Below are 20,747 nucleotides of genomic sequence, written 5' to 3' on the forward strand. Positions count from 1 at the left end.
AGTTCTTCAGTTACAGTGAGGAACAGCAATGGCTCATATGAATAGTGGGGCTTTATATTCTAATGACAAATTACAGAAAATAACAGATGAGTGCTATATCCAACAGGTTGTTCAGGGAGACTTCAGTTCCAGTCTTGGTGATCTGGAGAACTGAGAAACTTAGGAAGAGCTTACAGGCCTGTTAATTCTTTAATGAAGAAAGAAACTGATGAACTAGTTTTTTTTAAGCATCATTATAATAATTCATATGGTAATAATGACTGGATTTTTTTAATTTTTAAACCTGACTGCTACATACAATATCTTACTCTCTCTACAGCAAGAGAAAGGGATTGTTTTCCCTATGTTTTCTTTTGCATTTTGAGTTATTTACACAGCATTTGCAGTTCAGGAATATGGTAAAAAAATGGACATGAACTGTTATTCTTCTGAACATCATTGATTTTAGCCTTTTCACAGAGGGAGGGGTGTGGGCAGAAAAGAACAAAAATTACTCCACCAAAAACTAGACTGGCAAAGCTATCATTAAATGCACACCCCTTTCCCACACCACACATGTGTGCACAAACAAATGAACTATGGTAGAGCCTCCAGTATTGAAATGGTTGAGGAAGAGACATTTCCTTTTAACTGTCAATATTACATGTTTTGTTGAAATGGGTATGGGCTAAGATTTTTGGTGGGTATGAGTCTTCTTAATGTACTTCTCTCACACTGGCTGAGAGATCAGAGGTTCAGCTAAGCTGCAGACATTCAAGAGAGTATAATGCTGTACTGCTCTGAAAAAGATACAAAATTTCAGTGATATTAAATGTTATGGTAAGTTCTGTCACCTCTTTCAGCTCTGACACTTATTTCTGCATAAGAGAAAAGAATAATCCAAATTCTCCATATTACCTTCAGAACATCTCCCTTTGCAGAATGGTACATAGGTCCTCTATTTCTTCTTCTGTCATATATTGTAATAAAATTCCATGCTCATTTTGATCCCTTCCCCTATTTCACATGTGCTGACTAATATTTGTTTAAAAACTACAATCTTCCCATTATATATTCTATGGCTATACTGGGGGGGTGTTAGTTATTTTTAATATTGTTTCATAAGTAGATTACCCATCTAAGTAGACATATTCATGTTTATCTTTCCCCTAAAAGTCTGCTGTTATTATTTCTATTTTGCTCTATGCTTAAAAAAAAATAATAAAAATGTAATTGTTATTATCACCCTGGTTTTATTCCGCTTGTGTGTTGAGTCACAACTCAACTTTGTCAGTCTGCTTTTGAGTATATGTGCATTTTAAATATTAGGATAGTGCTTTCTGCTACCTCAAAATATTTTTATTTTTAAATATTTTTATTTAAAATATTTTAAACCTTTAACAAGTTTTTTGTCTTTAAAGACATAGTAATGATTCTTTTTTCCTAAAGAAACCCTGGAGGGTAAGCAAGGAAATGCATGTTTTGGAATGTGTGCACTTGAGCTGGAAATTCTGACACAGAATCAGGCAGAATCATTTCTGTTGAATTATAGGAACATATCACAGCCTACAGAGATTTCCCTTATAGTGGAAATTGGAGTTTAACATTCACATAAAATAATAGTCTTCGGTCTTCTCTTGACCCAAACTAAATTAGCTTGGATAGTTGGTGAAAGTGTGATGGTACCACCTTACCCACAAATAATCTTTGTGTCAGGGGTGCTTTAGGCTCCAGATTCTGTCTTGGTTTTCAGTCCAATAAGAAGCAAGCTATTCTTTTTCAAGTTCTCTCACAGAGTTTAAGCCATGAGTACAGTACTCTTACAATCTTCCACTTTAATCCTTTTGCATTATTACTTTTGAACAATGCAAAACTCTTCACTACATCTGTGATTTTATCAAGTATCAAGCCCTCATCTGGTTTAACTTTCTAAATTAAGGTCATTCCTACTATTTGGTGCAGGTTTTGCATCTGAACCTTATTTTGATTCTGGCACTATTACCTCGGGCCAGGTATATCAACACAGCCTGGAATCTGAAGTTTTAATTATGTTCCCATACAATTCTGCCTTTTAAATTTGTCTTTCTCCTTAAAAAAAACTTAATACTTTCGTTAATTTTTACTATCACTTATTTAAACTCACATGCTGGGCACAAGTTTTCTGCATATAAAGATATTTTACTGGGAATGTGACTGTTCCTGATTCTGTTGTCATAGTGTTTGTACTTGTGGTGTGTTTGAGGCACATATTCCAGCAGTTTCACTGGATATGAATTAAAGTGGTTTTTTATTACAGTATGCAGATCCATGCTATGATGTTTCATCCTAAACTAATCTGTTACTTCAATTTCAGCATGTGAGACAGAAGCAGCAAAAGTTTATCAGCTATCACTAGAAGAGCACCTACAGCCCTTCAAAGACAACATGGAGCAATTCATTAGTCAAGGTAAATAATGAAACGTCACTTAACCTTTTCATGACATTTCAAAGGAAAGTTATGGGAACAATGTTTATACGTGGTGGGAAAGGGACTGTTTATTTTGGCATCTTAGAAAGACATGGATTAGTTTGATCAGATGCCACACAGTTCTAACAGATTTGCAAAATTATTCTCTTGTGCTGTAGGTGACTCACTCTCTTTTGCATGACAGCAAAGACAAATGCTATTGGCTTGAGTGTGTGATCTTCTAAGTTCAACATTCCAGTAGAAAACAAATTTACAGCCTTTGTTCGTTGAAAAATTATTGAAGCTGGATCTGTTTCATTAACTTAATTCCAATGAGATAATTCTTTTGTATGCGCCAAAAACATGGAATAAGCATAAAAAAAGTAGTTAAAGGTTTTCCAGATATACTGCAAATCCATGTGAAATACTTGGATGTGATCAATGGTTAACACTGCAAGGAAAAATATATTAGAAATATCCAGGATCAACTGGCATCCTAAGTATTAGTAGAAAAATAATTTCAAAATGAGTAGGCTATGCTTTACTAGACCTTTCTTTGATAAGATTTTAGGAAATACGGATAATTTTAGGTTTTGACTAATGGTATGTCAGAGCATCTCTGGAAATACTACTCTGCAGTGACCAATTTGCTTTTTAACACAAGTCATAATTCAATGCATCAAGGTTAAAATACCCTGATGAGTACACCAACATAATTTAAACATTTTGCTGCTCCTTCTGCTTTGATATTTCCTCTTATAATCGAGGGCAGACCTGTTGTCTCCTGAACAGGCAAATTATGTGAGAATTCTGATTCTAGTGCTGATTCATGAATTCATTAACCTAGAGATGTGTTAAAGAGCTACCATATCCAGAAATAGTTATTAACCAAATGTGCTTTGTATTTGAGAGACCGGTCAGATTTGCTTGTGTATCTTCCTGGTTAGAGTATCCAAGATGTTATAACCTGTCCAAATGTTATAACTGGAGTGCCTACAGAGTGACAGATTGGTTTGGGTTGGAGGGGACTGGAGCAGGCTGCTCATGTGCTGATCCATGCTATGGGACTCTCAATTACAGGGAACAAACTGATCACACACAATATTTTTAATTGTCAAATATGAACTGATGTTTTGTAAGACAGATGTCTGCTAGCCAAATCTGGTAAACAGGATGTTGTCTCCAGCACTGGTTAGGTATGAACCAATTTAAAGCTGGGTTCTCGTTATGTTATTAATATTAATTATTATTAATTAATATTCATTATTAATTATTTTTATATGCCATATGGACATTATATGGCATATCAGTATTGCAGTAGTGGTATAATTGAACATGTAGCAAGTGTTTTACATTAGGCTTATATTACAGTTTTTATGTGTAGATAGGGGACATTCAAATCACAAGTTGGTCTGTAGGATACCACTGTTGGCATACTGTAAATCATGTCATTTTAACCTTATTAACAGAGTAGGAAATCAGACATGGGTATTACCCCTGGAAATGTTCAAGGCCGGGTTGGATGGAGCTCTGAGCAGTCTGGCCTAGTGAAAGGTGTCCCTGACTATGGCAGGAGGGTTGGTTGATCTTAAGGTGCCTTCCAACCCAAGCCATTCCATGATTATATGATTGTGCTTCAGCAGAGAGTAAAATCTGTTAAAATTGTGGTTTTTTCCTTTTAGAAACCATATTTTTAAAAGTATCTAACTTATGCTTATTTTATGATTTCTGGCTATACTTTCCAGAATATAATTTTATGTATGCTGTAGAGTGATCTGGTTTTGCAAGGATATGCAATTTCCTTTGTGATTACGGGTCTGCTTTAGGACAGTGAGGAAAAAGAGAAGGGAAAAAAAAAGTATATCCATCACATCCATTAAGAGCTTTGCTGTGTTCCCATATTAATAGTGTATATTGTTGGGTAGCTGACAAAAGGAGAAACCCATAATGTCCGTAAATATATCACTGTCTAATTTTCATGAAAATAATTGGAAATGTGTATTGTGAACACAGTAAAATGTGACTGAACAATTTCTACCTTTTTTTAAAACTGTAGGGCATATTATGCTCAATTCTGTCCCAAAGTAAGAAAGACAAAGGCTAACATATAGCAAAAAAGAATCCCTGGTTAAGTTCCAAAAATAAAGTAATTTAAATACCTTTCATTATGAAATCCTTTGTTTTTACTTCATGGGATTGAATTCCGACTTGAAAGAGGCCATGTTTAAAGCAGGATTTCTCTTTCCTGTTCAGTGTTTGACAGGCTTTTGATCTAGATATTTTTTCTAAGGGCTTTTGTTGTTTGTGTAGACATAATCGATGAGTCTTTTCAGCTAGACTGCACACGTGATCATTTAGAAAAACAGAGGGACAATTCTTGGCACCTTTTGGGGATTTTTGTTTATATAACATATGCTCTGGGCAAAGAAAAATCAAGCTTTACGTTTTTATCTTTTCAAGTTGCAGTTTCTCTAAAGTCAGAAAAAGTTTTAACTTATAATTCAGATGAAAAGCATTTTTCATAAGGTTGAATAATTTGGCATGTTTATGTGATGCCTTTTCGGAGCAGATAACTTGTGTGCATAATGGGACCCAAAAGTTCAAAGTAGCTAGTTACTTACAGCATATTCACTTATACATGTGGTAAGCAGCTAAAATGGAAAATGGTTTTCCCATAGGCAAGAAAACTTGGACACCAAATTAAATATCTGGCAAGGGGTTAGAAAGGCCATGCTTTATAAGAATAATTAATGTCACACACAGCTAGATAACTGTGAGTTATGTTACTGCAACTAGTCTAGATGATTGTTGCTAGTGATGTATTAATTTAAAAAAAAAATCTTTTTTTAATGTTAACACATTTATTAGATTCATCAGTGAAAAAACAAGATTGTATATCACTAGCTTGATTGTAAAGATGGTTTCATTTGAAAGCTAAAGAAGGGGAGGAGGCAAGAATGTGTTCAGAATCATGAATTTTTTAGATGAAAATGGTAGTATTATACATGATGAAGGCTGTACAGTATTTGCCTTTTTATCCAAGTGAGAAGGCTAAACAATCGGCATGTGCATTAAAATATGCAAATTAGTGATGGGATGCCAGTCTTTTCTTGAGGGACTTCATGATCATTCTTAAAATGATCAATATACTCAACAGAAGGTTAAATTGCCTGTGCTCTCCTTCCTACATTGCCTTAGTGGATATTGGCAAGCATGATTTATCCTATGCACTGGATTTTTGAGGGTCTGTGTGCTTCAAAACCTCCAGGTTTTCTTGTTTTCTTCTACATTTTCTCTTCCTTGTTTCCATGTCTTCTTTTTGAGTTCCCATACTGCAATCCCATCAAATCACCAAATGTATATGCGGTTCTCTTGTTCTTACAAATGTCAGGGGTTTTTTTCTGAACTTTTCCATAGCCATACAGTTTAAAAAGGGGAAAAAAAAAGTGGAAAATCTATTTCAAAAAAGGGTATTGAAGAAAAGTTTTCAGAAAATACAGTTTTCAAAATGATTTTGCTTCTTATTTAGTTTTTTATAACCATTTATCTAAGCATTTCCAATATGTAATATATAATTGTGAAGTTTAATAAAACAGTTGTCCTTTTCCAATGAAAATTTATTCATACCACCCAGCAGGAATTTAACATTTGCATGTCCCCAGTATAGCATATATAGTCACATTTTCTGTCTTTGAGTTATTCCCCACAAGTTGTCACAATTTGAAGGAGAGGGGTTGAAAGCAAAGCTCTATTTGGGAACCTTGTCTCCATTGTTCCATATGTAGCTGTGGATAGATGGGGATGTAAATACATGAGAGATCACATCTATCGGTTCAGAAAGTTTAGAAAGTTTCAGAAATCACTTATTTCCACAGTGAAAATGAGTCTGACATGAGACAGTGGGGAAATGCTGAGGGTACTAATTATCATGCAGTTTGTAGAGGAATTTCATTAGCAGTTAGTAACCCTTTAACCCTGTCCCCACTGGACAGGTTAGCCAGCTCATGCTGAAGGAACTGTGTGTGCATGAACCACAAGTGATTCGTAGTCCCCAGGTTTTTGCTGTGGTTAACTTGGCAGTGCAAAGCATTCTCTGGCTGTTCGCTGTTGGGATCCTGTCTAGGCTGTGCATTCTTGTCAGCTTGATAAAGAAGGAAACTTAGGGCAGGAGGTAGCAACCATCACTCCCTCAGAATAGTAAGTCTTGTTTGGGAGGTGGGAAGATTCAATATGTTGAAATCTCAGCTTTTCCACTGAGATTCTATAAATTGTTAAAATGTTGCAGACTTTAAATCTGAGCAAATCATCCTACATCATATTAAGAAGCCAAGCCAATATAATTAGTTTCAGACTTTAGAAAAAATATGCCATGGGACAAGCATTGTTTGCAGAAGTAAAAACAAAAATTTCTGATATTTGGCTAGTTCATTTAAAAGCAATAAGAATTATTTCAGTGTGATTTTAAGTTTGGGACCACAGGGTAACCATTCAATCTTTGGTTCCTTCTAGTCTTACTTTGCAGAATTCTGGTATTCTGCTGTTGTAAGTGAATACCAGCACCAGGTTTTGTCCTGCTGGACCCAAGAATATAGACTCTTCTCCAGACCTAAATTCTAGTCACATCCTCATGATCTTACAGAATAAAGATGCTAAAATTGTCCTGTTGGTTGAACTGTCTGTAACTATCTCCTCCTTTTGTCTGGAAGAGCATTCAGGAACCAAGTTTCCAAACTGTTAGTAAAGGAATGTGTAAATCACAGCGAGTTCTATTTATCGCTGTAGCTGCAAACAGCTAGCTGGTCGTGACTTATTCTTTTAAGTCAAGTAGCAAAAGGCTGTGCATCATCAAATGATGGATTGTGAATGAGACTAAAGCATCAGACTGAATCTTGGATGTCTGGGTTAAGTTCCTGGCTCCAGAAATACTGTAGATGATTGCAAAACAAGTGCTGCTAGGATCTCAGTTCTGGCCTTTCTAACCCAGAATGATTGATTTTGCAGATTCCATTTTCTTTAAATATTGTTTTTATGATTTGATTAATATAAGGGAGAACATAGCAGTAGTTCATAATTTTTCTGAAAATAATTTGAGGAAAATATGACTGAAACATAATTAGGAAGATATATGAATAAATGTGTTTTTGTTTTTCTTTGAAAAATTGCATGGAACTTTAAGAGGTTGAATATTAGTAATTTATGTGGAGACACTCACTTTAAATATTGTTATGATTACCAAAATATACTCATTACCAAGATCTAGAAAATACTTTTTTTCCCTTTTGCGGAAAAAATGCTGAAAATGAAAAGAGAAAGAAAATGTTGGAGGAATATGAAGCAGCAACATAAACTTACTAGAACAAAAGATGGAGGAATTCATCTTAAGCAGTTTAATTTTATGAATGTTTACATTTTCCTGTTAGTGTTCTTTTTGTTGAATTATTGCAGGAGCTTTTAAAACTTGTTCTTTGAGTCCTGAAAGTATTTTTTTAATCTCACACTGACATCTTAATGCTGATAAATAGTTCAATGTCAGCATGATATAAACTTGTCCCTACTTCAGATGTCAGCACCTCCATTGGTGTGCATTTTTACATAATAATCCTAATTTGGATTGTGTTGCATTTGCAACACTAGACAGGCTTCACTGAATTAGCCTTACCTTGCTTCAAAGTCCATGAAAGACCAAACTTTTAGACTGGGGCTGTCAGCTGTTTTGTGCCTTTGGCACAGGATCTCTTCTAATCATTTTGGTAAGCATCACAGTGGTTTCAGACAGCACAGGTGTGGTAGAGTTAAAAAAGGTTTTTTGTCATCACATGAGAACAGATTAATGTATGAGTATCACAATAGCATGATACAAGTCATTAAACTCAAAAGCCTCTGAAAAAATTAGTTAAAACCTTTTGGATAGTTGTGTAGGGCAGAAAATTCGTATTTTAAGTCTCTTGTCCAGTAAAAATGTCATCAAATAAGATTTCTTTCATGACATAGTTCTTGGGATGGAGAATGAAAAATAAGAGGACATTAAAGCTTAAGAGCACTTAGGTATTTCATAAGCTCCAATCACAATGTCACACGTTCTTCAGCACTGTGAAGTCCAGGCTCACAAGTGAACAATTCCCTTGCTGGATCTTTACCTGAAACATGTATTTAGTCATAGGTATGCTGCCTAACTTTACATCTGTTTCCTGCCTAACCTAACTGGACCTGAGTGTGGGATTTACGATCAGTAGCAGGGAACATCGAGTGAGAAGCTCAAAGCTCCACACAAAATACAATGCATTTTACTTCTGTGAATGTGACATGACAACATTACAGTGAGTAGTTGGTAAAAATACATAATTAAATATGATGGAGTGGTTTTCTGGGGGTGTTATGTTTCGGGGTTTTTTAAAATGTTGGATTTGGGTCCCATTTTTCTCTCAATTCAGCTGACAAAAGATGTCATCCTTCAAAGGCTCACAAATCACAGAATGGTTTTGGTTGGAGGGAGTGTTAAAAATCATCTATTATCCAGCCCCCTACTATGGACAGGCACACCTTCCACTAGACCAGGTTGATCAGAGCCCCATCCATGGCCCTGAACACTTCCAGGGATGGGACATCCACAGATTCTAAAATGCTCTTGTGGTATTGACTGTACCACACAGCACGATGTCACCAGCACACTTGCCCAGTGTGCCCTCAATTCCACTGTCCATGGGACTTTTTAACAAAGTTGTTAAAAAGTGCTGGTCCCAAAAACAATCTCTGTGGTTTTGGGACCAATCTCTGACCAACCACTTGTCACTGCTTTCTACTTGGACATTGAGCTGTTAAGCACAAGTCTCTGATTGCAAACATCAACCAGATTTTTATCCACCCAGTGTCCCATCTGTCAAGCCTGTGTCTCTTCAGTTTAGAGACAAGGATGTCATGTGGGATGATATCAAATGCTTTGTATGATTCCAGGTAGATGACATCAGTAGTCGTCCCTTATCCACCAACACTGGATTTCCCCATCGTAGAAATCCACCAAATTTGTCAGGCATTCTTTGCACTTTGATGAAGCTATACTGTCTGTCACCAATTACTTCCTTACTTTCCATTTGCCTTAGCACAGTTTTCAGGATAATCTGCTCCATGATCTTGCCTGTCACTGACTTGAGACTGACTGGGCTGTAGTTCTCCATATTTCTTATTTCCCTTTTTAAAACGGGGGGTTGTGTTTCCACTTTTCCAGTCACTGAAAGCTTCACTGGACAGCCACCATTTCTCAAATATGATGGATAGTGGCTTAGCCACTCCCTCTGACATGGATGAATCTCATCAGGTCCCATAAACTTGTATACCTTCGGGTTCCTTAGTTAGTCTCAAACCCAATCTTCTCCTTCATTATCTCAGTCCTTGCCTTTGCCTTCTGCAACTTTGGCAGTGTGGCTGGACCACTTGCTGATAAAAAATACTGAGTCAAAGGTAAATCTCCTTTTACAGAATATTAAGTTAAATTTTTTTTATTTTTTTTTTACTTATAAGGAAGTTCAAGTTTCTGGCCTTGCATATTCAATGATGTTTTAAGCTGTGCTTCTATAAATCTTGCTCACAATCTATGGAGCTAGCACATAATCTGCATTCTTGTTGTGTGAGGGTATGATTTCATAAGGAAGTAAAATTGGCTGGAATCAATATAAATATTTATGTATAAACTATACATAATTATCTATAGGTTTTGAAAAAAAAAAAGGGGCAACACCATTAAGAAAATGTTCAGCATATTGGATGCTCCATCCCAAGTTACCTTCAAGAAATTGGGGTCTGAATGTTTAAATTTAAATGTATTTAAATGTTCTCTTACCTGTATGCATAAAAATCTCAGAAAATGGAGAAGCAGGAACAGGTATTCTTCATGCTGGCAATCTTTTGTGAATTAGTCATAGGAAGTGTAGAAGGATGCAAGACTCTTGATAGGATTCCCAGAAGAAATCCTGCTTTATTCTCTTGTAAGGTGTTCTTAGCATGAATTTACCCAATAGTAAGCCATCCAAATGACTTGGGTCTTTTTTTGGTGTAAATGGAAATTCTCAAAACTATAGCAACACAGCTCTAATGAGTCATTGAAAAGCCTTTGTATCTGTTGGAAAAAAAAAAAAAAGGAAAAAAACCCAACTGGCTCCACTTGAAAGTTACTGGAAAGCACATTCATAGCTAATTATAAACAAATACTAGTTAACACTTTAAATAAAAAGAGAGGAAAAAAGCAAAAAGATTTAGGACGTAGACAAGCAGATGAAAGGATTCTTGTTGCCTTCCATCTGAGATTACTCAGATGCATTCCTGTATTCAATTACCTGAGAAGATGTGATATTCCCTTAAGAGAGATCGGGAGATCAGAAGGGATGGCAGTTTCGTGCATCTCCTTACTCATAGCCCTTTGAAACTGGTTCAGCAGAAATAGCTTAAATTGCAGCAGGGATTGGGGCCAGGCGGTGACTACAGACAGTAATCACTGGGTCAAGATCATACCACAAACCAACAACAAAACATTCTGGAGGAACAAAAGCTCTGTCAGGGTGTTTGAATGCAGTTTGGGTAGACTTACAGGATCTGCTTGGAATACTTTCTGAATAGGTACCAACGGGTCAGCTTGTTGTGTGACTATGCTTATCTATACATGCTTATTTATACATGAAGGACATTAATAATTCTTATTGGTTGCTAGCTTTGAGTCTATTTTTCTCATCAGATCCCTTGCATACTTCATATTCAATTCTCAGCTTGAGTTCTACACTTTTTTCATAAAACTGCTAAGCACAAGCCCATCACGATTTAAATATTAATGATTATCTAACTTTTCTTTAGTCTTTCCCAAAAGGCACTTCCTTTTTGATAGTATCCATCTAAAATGGCTTAGTTCTTCCTAGTGCCACTCATGCCCCAACCACACTAAATAAAGCATTCATAGAGACCAAACAATAACAAAATCCAAAAATTGAGGCAAAACAAATTCAAAAGTATAAAAGAGAGTAGGGGTAGAGGGGGAGGGGAAAAAAGAAACTTTTCTCAAGAACTTTCTGTTGATTCTAGTGTATTTGCTATTCTGCTTTGGTTCTTTCAAGGTTTTTCAAAACAGTCTTGAATAGTATGCTAACTACAAAAAAAATTAAAATTTTTAAGTGTTATTTTGGTGTTTCCTGAGGGTGTTTAAAAGTATATGTACTACCAAGGAGAATAGGGGAATTTTGTCAGAAGCACTGACAGAGCTCTTGTGAAGGTAGACCTTGGTCCCTAATAATAGCAGAGTAACTGCATGCTCTTGCTTGTGCTGGTAGTTCATCCAGTATTTTCTCTATATCCACTTTCTTTCAGTCCTAGGCATGATTGAGGCATCTGCAGAGGGTATCCTCACAGCCTCTGTCAGGCACCTCAGGTCTTAATGAAGCTGGGTTAGAAGTGACAGGTGAACTGCCTGCAGTTCCATACACTTTTTAAGAAAAAAGATCAGTTTCCCATGATTTTGTTCTTAGTTTAGTTTTGTTGGGACTTTTTTGAATTTTCCTCTCTGCCAGTGGAGATATTTGGTACATTTTCAAAGCCCCAGCTACTATTCACTCATCACCAGTGTGGAAGAAAATGCAAAATCATTGAAGATCCTGGTAAATCTCCAACAAGGGTTTGTAAAAATACTAGTAATTGTTTTCTTTTCTATTTGGTTGTTTTTGGTTTTGTTTTTTTTTTCCATAAAAAGGATTTCTATAAATTTTACTGCTTTTTAATTATATATATATAATATATATATATAACACTGGAGCACAATAATCCTAGACTAAAACAATTGTTGTATATATTGAGTCTCCAATTAGTTATAAGTCAGATATTTCTTTTTAGATTTTTTTTTAATCCAGTGGAAGAAATTATAGAGTGAAGTATCACACTTTCAAACAAGAAATTGGAATAACAACAGAGACAACAGATGTTATTTGCAATATCTGTCCACACAGAAAATAGTCTGTACATATAGAAAATAGATATATACATGTTATTAGCTTTTTTAAAAGTCAGATTTTGTGCACAGGGTGTAGTGGTTAAATTTGGAGGAGACTAGCAGAGAAAGATTTTCTGTATTGAAAATGAGAGGATACTTGGCAGTTATCTTCATTCACAGTGTGGCTTGATTTCTGCAGAGAACTTAGCATAGCATCCAAAACGATCCACTAAGGTCAGAGGGGACAATTTGTGGTCAACCAATGGTTTATATCCTTGCCTTTGAATCCCATTTAATTTTATCTTCTAGGCTTCTTGAAAACAAAAAAAATATTTATAGAAAAGTGAATTTTACCATTCTTCTGAAGACCAGCATTTTCTAAAATGCCTGTGTCTATTTCTCACATTCAATTTGGTGAGATACATCAGATTTTCATAAATTCATAGGTCACTTTAGTATGCTTATTCATGTATGTGCCTTTGTAGAAGTTTATATGTAACATTTGCAGGACCCTAATCAAAAAGAATTGGAAGAGCAAATACACAAAACAACAGCATGTATCATTCTGGAGTGTGGGTGTATGCTGATAAGGACAGAAGATTTGAGAATTCAGTTAATTAGACTTCATTTGTGAGCTCTTGTTTGAAAGCTCATTTTGAACTGCATGAAATTGAGTTTTATGCCCCAATTATAAAACACCAAGCACTAAGTTTAAGCAAACTTTAAAAAAAAAAAGTGATAGAATAGAAATTAGGACATCTGATGTGAGTAATTTTTGAAGAGATACATATGTCCTGTAGTTAAAAGAATTGATATAAGAGGCTTGGATGTAGTACAGTCCTCACACTTGGTAAGCAATGACGTAGGGAGGAAGGAATGTACTTGATTTTTGACCAAATATATAAAGTGTTTAGGAAGTATAGACCTTGCTCTAAAAGGAGACCAACTTTAAATAATCTGAAGGTATCTTAATGGAAAAAGCAGGCAAACAGTGGAATGTCATCCAAGGAGAAGGCATTAAAGATGCTTTCAAACTAAAAAGGGAAAATATAACTAAATCACTACATGTTGTAAACTGTTGATAAGGTAGCTTCACTCTGTTAGAGGCCACTTTGACTGTAAAATGCTGTGAGTTTTGAGATGGCCATGTTTTTTCAATATGACCTAAAGTTATTTTCCAACTATATTTGAAATATATTTTTCAGAATATATTTGCCTTCATGATTATGAAAGCTGCATGTAAAGCCCTACAATATATAGAGTTATGTGAAGGCCAACATAAAAATCTGTTACTTTTTACTTGCTTTTGATTACCAGTGTATTGCATAAAATAGAGAGGTTAGTATTTTCTGGTATGATATAGTCTTTAATAGATTTGGAACAGTTTATTTGGACATACTTTAGCAAATTAGTGTCAAGAATCAATTTCTTAGCTGAGGGTGTTAGAAAAGATGATGAGCTAAAAAATATGGAATATTTGGGAAGAAAACTAACCCAAATGCAGAAATTCCTACATCTGTCAGAAAACCTGCAAGTAGTCACTGCTATATTAGCTAATGGATTCCAAATATATATGAAAGCAGATATGAATAGTGTATGACTACAAGATTTCTTTTAATGTTTTTCAAATAAAATAAAATAATATTTTTGAAAGAATGTTATTTCTAGAAGATAGAGAGTAATTGTAGAGGCAGAAGAGAGTGCTCAGATATGGTCAGCTGCCATGTTATCCCAGGATTTATTTAATTTTTCTGTCTTGGCCATTGATGATCACTGTGTCATGATCACTGTGGACTGGGTATAGTTTGTTTTTTTTATTTTTTTACTTCACCTGTTATAGGTGTTCTTTTTGTAACTGGAAGTACAGTTTCCTCCTCTGAATGTTCTTCCAAGGTGGGCACCTTTTAGCTGGCATTTGGCACTTAATGGATATATGCCAAGAATGAAGAAGCCAAACCAGTGCCTTTGACACACTCTTTTTACACCTGTGAAGAACTGCTTTGGAGGAAGAAGAGATAATAGACATGCATAATATTGAGTGAAATGATTAAGTATAATGCATTCTGGGACACTTCAACTGGATCCATCATAACAAAATATTTCCCTTGCTCAGAGGAAAACTTAATTGGAAGTAGTTTACCGATAAGGTGATTAGTACAAAGTACATATAACGACTAATCAGATATTATATTATCAGATGATAATATTCCTGTTCCACAAGCTGTAACAATCTCTAGCTGCTTCAACATCTAATAGTTATTCCATTGTATCCAGGTGATAGTAAAAATTCTATTGCTTTGATAACAGAAGTTTTCTTCCTTTATTAGAGAATTATTTATTCCATGATTAAATTTCACTGCATGTCTTCAGCTACCCATTTTGGACAGCTCTTGGATGTTTACTTTGTCTAGTGCAAAAGCAGTCATCTGGTTATTTTCTTTGGACAGGGACAGATCTGAGTGTATAAACCATATTTTCTCTTTCACTGGTGCCACCTGTCGTCTTGTGGAAGCAGAATTGTTTTCATAATGTCTTTAACATTTTCCATCTAGAAAAATGATAATGCAAACGGGTTACAAATTAGATTTTCACCTGCATAATATCTTTTTGATAAAACGAGGAAGGTTTAAAAATATCATCACATTTGGTTATGAGGAAACTACAAGGAAATTCTTCTTCAAAGAAAATCCTTTTCCTTGCAAGATTCTGTTTAATACCTAAAGGTGATTTGATGCAGGATGAAATCTCTCTCTGTGGGAATAGTAGCTGCCTTATGCATAAGTACTTATTACTTTAAAAAAAAAAAAAAAGACACTATTATATGCATCTCTGCTGTTCAGGGTTTCTAGAATTTATTTTCATTGTTAATTTATTAAAAGTATAGATACAAGAAATAACTTTGTTTTGTTTTGCTTTTCTTCTTCTCTGGACCACAATAACTTTCTTTTTTAATTTAAAAGAACTTGTGCCAGAAGGGGGGTATTCCAACATGCTTTGATAAGCTTAGGATAATATGTTATGCTTACACTCTTTTGAAAAATAAATTGTGGAATATTTTCTCCATTACTGGTGGGTAAATAATTGTTTGTAAAAATGTGCAGAAGATTTAAAATAAAGAAGAAAGAACCTAAAACAAGGTAACTCTAATGATATTCCATCTCATCGATGCTGGAAGTGATAAAAAGATTTACATCCTAAGGATACAATATATATATACAAGACTGTTGTAGGATGGAATATGGTAGTCTCTATTTCTAAGCATTTTTTTTAATTGAAGGAAGTCCAAATTGCATTGTTCAGTAATAGAAACATTTCTTTTAGGAGTTGTATGCACAGATACTTAGTTATTGTGTTAATGCAGAATGAGATACTTGATATTTCATCCACTGTTTGTGTGCAGCAGCTTCTCTTTTGAGCTACGTTTTCACTGGTCATACCTTGATTTTCAGGACTGAAGTATGGAAAAAAAAAAAAAAAGAAGTTTTAATGAAATTCTGTAAAAGCTGCCACATTTCACCTGGTTTCTTATCCAAAGCAATGCAAGGCTTTTAAGAAAAACTCTAGGTCAGCCCAAATTCACTCAGCACTGGGCTCAACTTCACTCAAAAGGGTTGTGAGCCCTCGCAAACCTTCTGAAGAATCTGGGCCAAATTTCAAGTCAGTATTGAAACCTGTAATCAGGCAGGATTCACGTGCATTTCAATTTCCTTGAGAACATTTGCCCATCTCTCCCTCAAGTTTTCTGTGGTTTGCTGGGATTTTTTTTTTTCATTTTCAGGATAACAGTGGTGGAGCCCAAGTCTTCAAGTAATGATTACTAAATACAGTGTTTCCCACTGCAAATATCCGGGCAGTAGTCAGCAGTGCTTGGAAGACTACATTAATACTAAATAAAAAGCATTTGCAGCACTAGACAAAGCTCTGATCATTGTTGTGGCTGAGGAAAGTATAAGGAAATTCCATTTGTATATCTTTGCTACAGATTTCACATGCCTATTTGAGTGTATGTTTGTAAATTGCTGTTGATTGAAAAAATCTAACAGAAAAGCAGTGATTATCTTTGTATACTAATTATGCCATTGCTTTGCTTTTTTCAACAAATTTAAAATCAGGTTTCCTTTTTCAAAGGCAATGTATCTATAAAGCAGAAAAATAATTTTAGTGAATTTATATTGTACAGCTATGTAGGGAAACTGGAATAAAAAACAGCTGAAAGTTTTCTTTTTTTAGATTTCTGTATGAATTTTATACCACTGACATTTGTTACCAGGACAGTTCAGAGCCTTTTCATATTTCAAAACTTTCTGACTCATGGGAATCAAAAAATTCCCCTTGCAAGTTAACAGGCCAGAAGTCTAGCAGTCTGGAAAGTACCAAATTAAAAGAGCTTTCTGCTTAAGCATGCAGACTTTAAATGAGATTTAAGTTGCATTACCTGAATGACTGCATAAATATAAATTTCACCTAAGTGTATGCACAGAGCAAATTGACAATTGCTTTGCACATCGGTGATGCCTATTTTAATGTGCACATTCTAGTAGATGTTTTGTTAAGTGTTCTTTCAGTGATATAAGTTAAGGGAAATGTATGCAAAAATTATGAGAGAAGATGTGGCAAATAGAGAATTTTTTCACCAGTGTGTGCGAATCACTGTTTCTTATTTGTAATTTCCTTCACATGATCACCAAATGATAATATCCTTCATATAAAAGTAGTCATGTTTCCAATACAGGCCTGCTACAACTCTAGTACTTCAGTGGATGTGGGAATAAGATAAGGGATAAGGGAATAAGATGGATAAGGGAAGAATTTCCATTTGTAATTGCCAAGCAACTTGTAGAAAACCTATGAGGCTGAATCCTTCCTGCTCTTTGCTTAGCTTTTCCTTCTCTCAGTAGACAGATTCCCATATTATTTGAGTTTTTGGAATCATTATTTAAGATCTGGTTTTAAATCAGTTTCATAACTTGGTTGTTGTTTAGATTACTGGAAGATTTGTTTTTTCTTTTCATTTTAAGGCTTTGAGTTTTGGATTAGTTTCTTTTTGCGGTGGTGGTTTTGGATTTCTTTTAAATAGGGTTATCAAAATTTGTGTAGTTTTATTTGTAGAGCTGTTTGTTGAATGGGGGGTGTCAGTTGGTTGGGCTTTTTTTTGGACTTGATCTACATGAGTGGATCAGGTGGTTTCTGTGTATTTTAGACATGACATATTTAAATTAAAATTATCCTAAAACATTTCTGTCCTTCACCTTGTTTCTAATTATTTGATTTTATTTTTACAGCCAAAATAGACCAAGAAAATGAAGAGAAGTCACTGACAGAAGCACATAAAAGGTAAGAAAAAGCAATGTAGTAAGACCTTTCTTTGAGAAATATGGTTTTTTAGCTGTTGCTGTACTGGTAGCCAGCATTACTGTGTTTTTGAATGGCATATTAGAAATATATGTATATTCTAATGGTATATTTGAAATAGACTGAGAGAGAAAAGTGGTATTTAGCTATTGTCAATATTAATTTGACAATGAAGAAAGACTGAAATTCTTTAAATAAATATTGTACATTGCTCCTGTCCTTCAGAAAATGCATTAACTTTATGTAAAAATAAATTCAGAGTATACCATTTGGACTGAGAGAAAACTGTTCATACTACACCAGAATCGTGGTGATTTGAGAGATATTTAGCATTTTCAAAAACAGTTATTATCCATTAGGTACCATTTCCTGTGCTTATAAAATGTCTTTTATAAAAAGTAATTAAAACCTTTTTTAATACACTAATGAGATGTGTAATTAAATGTGACTTCCTTTGTACAATTGTTAATAGATCTTCAATTACTTTGTGAGGCAAAAAGCAAAATACCTCATTAAATTTCATTATAGATGTGTGGAGTGGAGACAGTTTTCAAAACTGGGAACCTCACTGCATTGCACAACATGTGGTTTGTTCTGATTTTTTTGGGGAGCTCTCCAGCAGCAGTGTTTAAATGGGACAGATTTTTATTGGTCCCAGCAAGAGATCAAAATATGGCACACAACATTTATAGCCCAGATTTAGGGGAACTCACGGTTTGTATTTGGTTTTCTTTCACTAAAAATAGCGTTTTCTTTTTGCACGAGCTACAGCTGTCACTTAGTACACAGTAATGAATATATCCATTATATGCTCACAGAATTATGACGTCTCTCCATAGGATTCCTGTTAAAGATATTGCTATAAAAGTTCCTAGTTTTTACTGTGATTTGTTAGCCATTCTATGGCCTTAATGCCCAAATTTCCCACCTGCAGTAATGCCATAGGGTGGTTGATGTCTTTCCTGGTACAACATCAGGTTTTTTTTCTATTCCCTTGGGCCATGTACTAAAGATAGTATCTGAAAAAGAAGCCAAGGGCACTCAGTGCCACAAGAGCCTCCCTCCTTATTTGTAAGGAGGTGGTAGGTCCCTGAGTGGCGTGTCGGAGGTGTGGAATCATGGTGGTGTGGAAAGGGAGAGAATAATGGAATGCAAGACAGAGAATATAAGATAATCACAGCTACTTTGAGCAGGTCTGTGTTCACTTAATTTTCATTACAGAATCACAGAAGGATCATCAAGTCCAGCTCCCAAATGAGGGGCCTATAAAGGGATCAAACCCACAACCTTGGTGCTATTAGCACAATGTTCTACCAAGCTGAGATAATATTAAGGTATTGCTTTGGCTTAATATCATACCACTTGCTCAAGTATATGAAAGGCATTCCTGGCATTTCTTAGGTTTGTGTAGCTGCTCAGTTACGTAATTCTTATCTTTAAAATTTTCCTTCACAATAAAACTTTGAGAGAAGACGGCACTTTTATGAGATTTTTGTGATCTCTGATTGCTCTTTTATGGGAAATATTTGTCCCATTAAAAATGGATTTGAATACAAGTCCAAAGCTGACAGAAATCTAATGACAGTGGAATCTTCAATCTGTTGAGAAATCTCGTGATTTATCACTATCTTTTGGTGTCTAATTCACTTTTCCTTCTAATCTTTTCCCTGGCAAGACTGGAACCATCATATCAAAAACTTTGTGTTGGTTTTATTAGCCTGATGGGGGAAGAAAGAAAACTGCTCCGTGGGTTCTGGTTTAGCTTGGTCTGTTTCTTCTGACTTGCCCTAATTCTTTCTTCTCCCAGCTCCTTTTACACAGTTTGTCAAGGAGGAAAATTCTGCTTCATTGCTCCTCCTTTCTGTGAATATCTAGCAAGGATATTTTCTTTCTTCCTTCGCGCTGAAATTCTTGATCAGATTAGTGGCATTTGTTAGAACACTGAAGACAACTTCATATACCATTTTTGTATTATGTATGATTATTTCAGTAAGATTTTTAATTTAGCTTGGAAATAAAATGCTTGGGATCCTTTTTGGCAGGGGTGGGTGAAAATGATGATAGGAGCTTAAGAAGCTAAATAAAAGATTAGTTGCATTTGACTAATCATAGGTAGATATAAGTGCATAGGATGACAAGACAAGCAAGTAGTGCAAGGAAAAGTGATGGATTAGATGGAGCAAAGTTAATGTGATTAATGTGCTTGGATTTTCCTTGTTGAAGTGAATGACTTCAGCCCATGTATAAGTTCAGGTCTACTGCATGGAAGGATTTCTTTAGCTTTCATTAAAAACTATTATTTTTTTTAAATTATTTTCTTTGTTCGTTTGTCTCCATTAAAATGCAAAAGCCCGAAAGAAAAGCTCTTTTAGCAGTTAAAAAAAAAAACAGTTTCTGAAATGAATAATGATTTGGGGAAAATTCAGCAATGTGTGTTTTAAAAAAGCTTAGTTGTGCAATAGATGAGCTGAAATGGAAAGTTAATCTTACACACAAAATGAAGACAAAAAAAATGGAATGTCTGCTCTAGGGACTCCATACAGTGTATAGCTGTTCATTTGTCACAAGTGAGAAAATGTTTAATCAGTTTTGAAATGATGTATTCTCTCTTTATTTATCGTGTTTAGTGACTTTAAGAGTGTCAGTATGTAAAGTGTTTATCCAAGGAATGGATTTCTGGCACATGGATAAAATGAAAAGTGAAATGTTTAGCTCGCAATAGGCATATTTTCCAAGATCTCTCTGAGTAAGTATCCTGAGATGAGAAGAAAGCACACAGGTCTATGTTTATCTAGCTTACGCAGGCAGACAAGGAAGGCTCCAGCCTGGTATTAACACTGAAGTGACATGGAATGTCTTCACCAAACCCCAAACAATTACATCATTCCCTTAACAATATTGATAAAGTGTAATAAGAAAGAACCTGGCACTTTCCAATTAGATCCTCATTGCTAAATGCTTGAGAAACTGTGAAATACTTGTCAAGTTAAAGCAAAAATCACTCATTTG

At 35.1% G+C, this 20,747-nt stretch overlaps 1 protein-coding gene across 1 annotated transcript in view; it reads left to right on the forward strand.

Annotated features, from left to right (window-relative positions):
• The window catches only part of FMN2 (formin 2), a 154,099-nt gene that overhangs the window by 102,326 nt on the left and 31,026 nt on the right, over positions 1-20,747 (forward strand). The window contains exons 15-16 of the mRNA XM_033512685.1: positions 2,333-2,425; positions 17,669-17,720. Coding sequence (XP_033368576.1) covers positions 2,333-2,425; positions 17,669-17,720 — 145 coding nt within the window. The remainder of the gene's footprint in view (positions 1-2,332; positions 2,426-17,668; positions 17,721-20,747) is intronic.

The sequence above is a fragment of the Parus major genome, chromosome 3 (assembly GCF_001522545.3).
Source record: "Parus major isolate Abel chromosome 3, Parus_major1.1, whole genome shotgun sequence".
Lineage (NCBI taxonomy): Eukaryota > Metazoa > Chordata > Aves > Passeriformes > Paridae > Parus > Parus major.